The 2,295-nt window shown below is 40.0% G+C and overlaps 1 protein-coding gene across 1 annotated transcript in view; it reads left to right on the plus strand.

The window, feature by feature from the left end:
- Positions 1-1,768, plus strand: part of LOC138002102 (uncharacterized) — a 29,286-nt gene extending 27,518 nt beyond the window's left edge. The window contains exon 5 of the mRNA XM_068848195.1: positions 1,374-1,768. Within this exon, the coding sequence (XP_068704296.1) occupies positions 1,374-1,768 (395 nt within the window). The remainder of the gene's footprint in view (positions 1-1,373) is intronic.
- The last annotated feature ends 527 nt before the right edge of the window (positions 1,769-2,295 follow it).

Genomic DNA, 2,295 nt, shown 5'->3' on the forward strand with positions numbered 1-2,295 from the left:
GCGCGTGTTCATGACGTAAGGGGTGGCGCAATTTTTTCTAAAACACATGTGGTTGCCTGGACCTCGCGCTTACGGTCTCCATCCCTGATTAGAACTTTCGAAGGAGGCAAAAAGGCCACCTAGAAATTTCTACAGACCTGAAGTTCTGCAGAACATCCGAACAGATAAATATTTTGTAGGGAAGCTACAAACTCACTAAACGAGCTTTTAAAGCATTGTAGAAACCATTTTAGAGAATTCTGACAAATACTAAGACATTCGGTCGTTGGGTGCCCCTGTCCGGCCCTCTGTAAGGGTAGTGACATTCAATTAGTGACAAATTAAGCAAAAAGTCAAAAGTCTAGTTTTATTAATAAAGAATTACTAAATTGTCTTTTGAAGTGCTTCACTGCAGATCGAAGAATGGTCTTCCTAAGGTATTTTGACTAGAAAGTCGTGAAAAAGAGCAAGAGAAGTCGGATCGAATATTGTGGAAATTTAATTACTGTTTCACGTTAAGTAAATATTTCCTTATGTTCAAACGGATGATTTCAGTCGCATCTCATCAACACAAAGAAACCATTTGCATACATATAAACTCGCAATTTTTCGCGTAATGTTAGCCGCTTTCCTACACAAATCTTACTGCTACTAATGACGCTACTTGATCTGTTCATCTTCAATCATTGCCAACTCTGCTATTAAGTTGGTTGTGGTTGAACTTCGATCAGTTGTCGAGATGTCCTTTTTTACCACTGTATTTTGCTTTGAATTAGTTCTCTATGCGTTGTTCGTCAACTAACCCGTTGCTTAGTCGGAATTACTGCTGCCAAGCTAAAGACCGCTACTCAACATTGTAACAACATTTGCTTTTACGCTAGATCATCAAATAAAAAAGGTCGAAGCTATGCTGAAAAAAATGAAGAAGCAACTAACTCAAATACAAAAAGATATCGACACACTGAAAGGCGCTAACAACACTGTTAAAGATATGGGTAAGCCTGCCGGGATCGAAAATCAGCTGTCCCTCGAAAATGCGCTGTATTGCATTTAAGCAAACATTAATGCGCGAAAAAAACCGTAAAATTAGTGATGACTTAATTAGTCACCGGGCGTTAGTCGCCGAGGACTATTCATTACCGCAGAAAGTAAAGCAAGCGGAGGAAATCGCGACCATGCGCAAGAGAAGGGCAGTCGTGAGAAACGTTTCGGCTCCCACTCGTAAAACGTTGCCTAAAAATCTTTTTTTTTTCGCAGGCTCGGGCTTAATTGTAAGTCACACGTAAAGAACCGTTTGTCTTCCCCATTTTCGGCCCATTTCAGTCCACAAGAAGATATTTCTTTTTCTTACAGTTTTAATAGAATTTTCAATGCCATGTTAATTATTCAAACAGTCAGGAGGAACGTTAACTGTGCTGAGCTGTTCAAATCTGGTGAAAAGAGCAGTGGTGTTTACACAATTGATCCTGATGGTTCAGGGGCCTTTGATGTGTTTTGTGACCAGACAACAGCTGGTGGGGGATGGACGGTGTTCCAAAAGAGACTGGACGTATCGGTTGACTTTTACCGCGACTGGTCTGACTACAAACAAGGCTTTGGTAACCTAAATGGCGAGTTTTGGCTGGGACTGGACAAGATCCATCGTCTGACCAAACTGGTGAAGAATACGCTTCGAGTTGATTTGGAAGACACAAAAGGCAAAACTGCCTATGCTGCCTATGACATGTTTGCAGTGACCAACGAGAGGGCCAAATACCAGTTGAGCCTTGGAACTTACTCGGGTATGTAATTTTTCACACGTCTATCACAATCAAGTTTCTACGATATACACAGCAATTAGCAATACCGTTCCGTGTAAAAGACACGCAACCAGAGCACTCTTTTTCTATGCTAATTGACACTCTTGTCTCTAATTTTTTGGTTAGTTCACTGTTGCGCTTGTGTAAAATAATTGAAGGCTTCAAGATCATCACATCACGCTTTGAAAGTAACTACTGAGAAGAATCCAGGCTTAAAAAAGGGAAATTCACGACGACTCAATTTATTTACTGTGCTACACTTTCTGCACCCTACTAGCAGAGCCTTTCTTTTGGCGTTTTCGAGAAAGAAGACTTTGCATGAATCTAGTAAAATCTTTATTGAGCATGCGCTGCGTGTTGCCCCGATACAGTTTCGAACCCAGTTTCGAACCCAGGCCGCGATTTTGATTTTTCATGGTACAGTGGGCTCAATTACCCCTATCGGTCTTATCACTAAAAGGATAATAATAATAATAATAATAATAATAATAATAATAATAATAATAATAATAATAAT

Source organism: Montipora foliosa, chromosome 5, assembly GCF_036669935.1.
Source record: "Montipora foliosa isolate CH-2021 chromosome 5, ASM3666993v2, whole genome shotgun sequence".
NCBI classification, from domain to species: Eukaryota; Metazoa; Cnidaria; class Anthozoa; order Scleractinia; family Acroporidae; genus Montipora; species Montipora foliosa.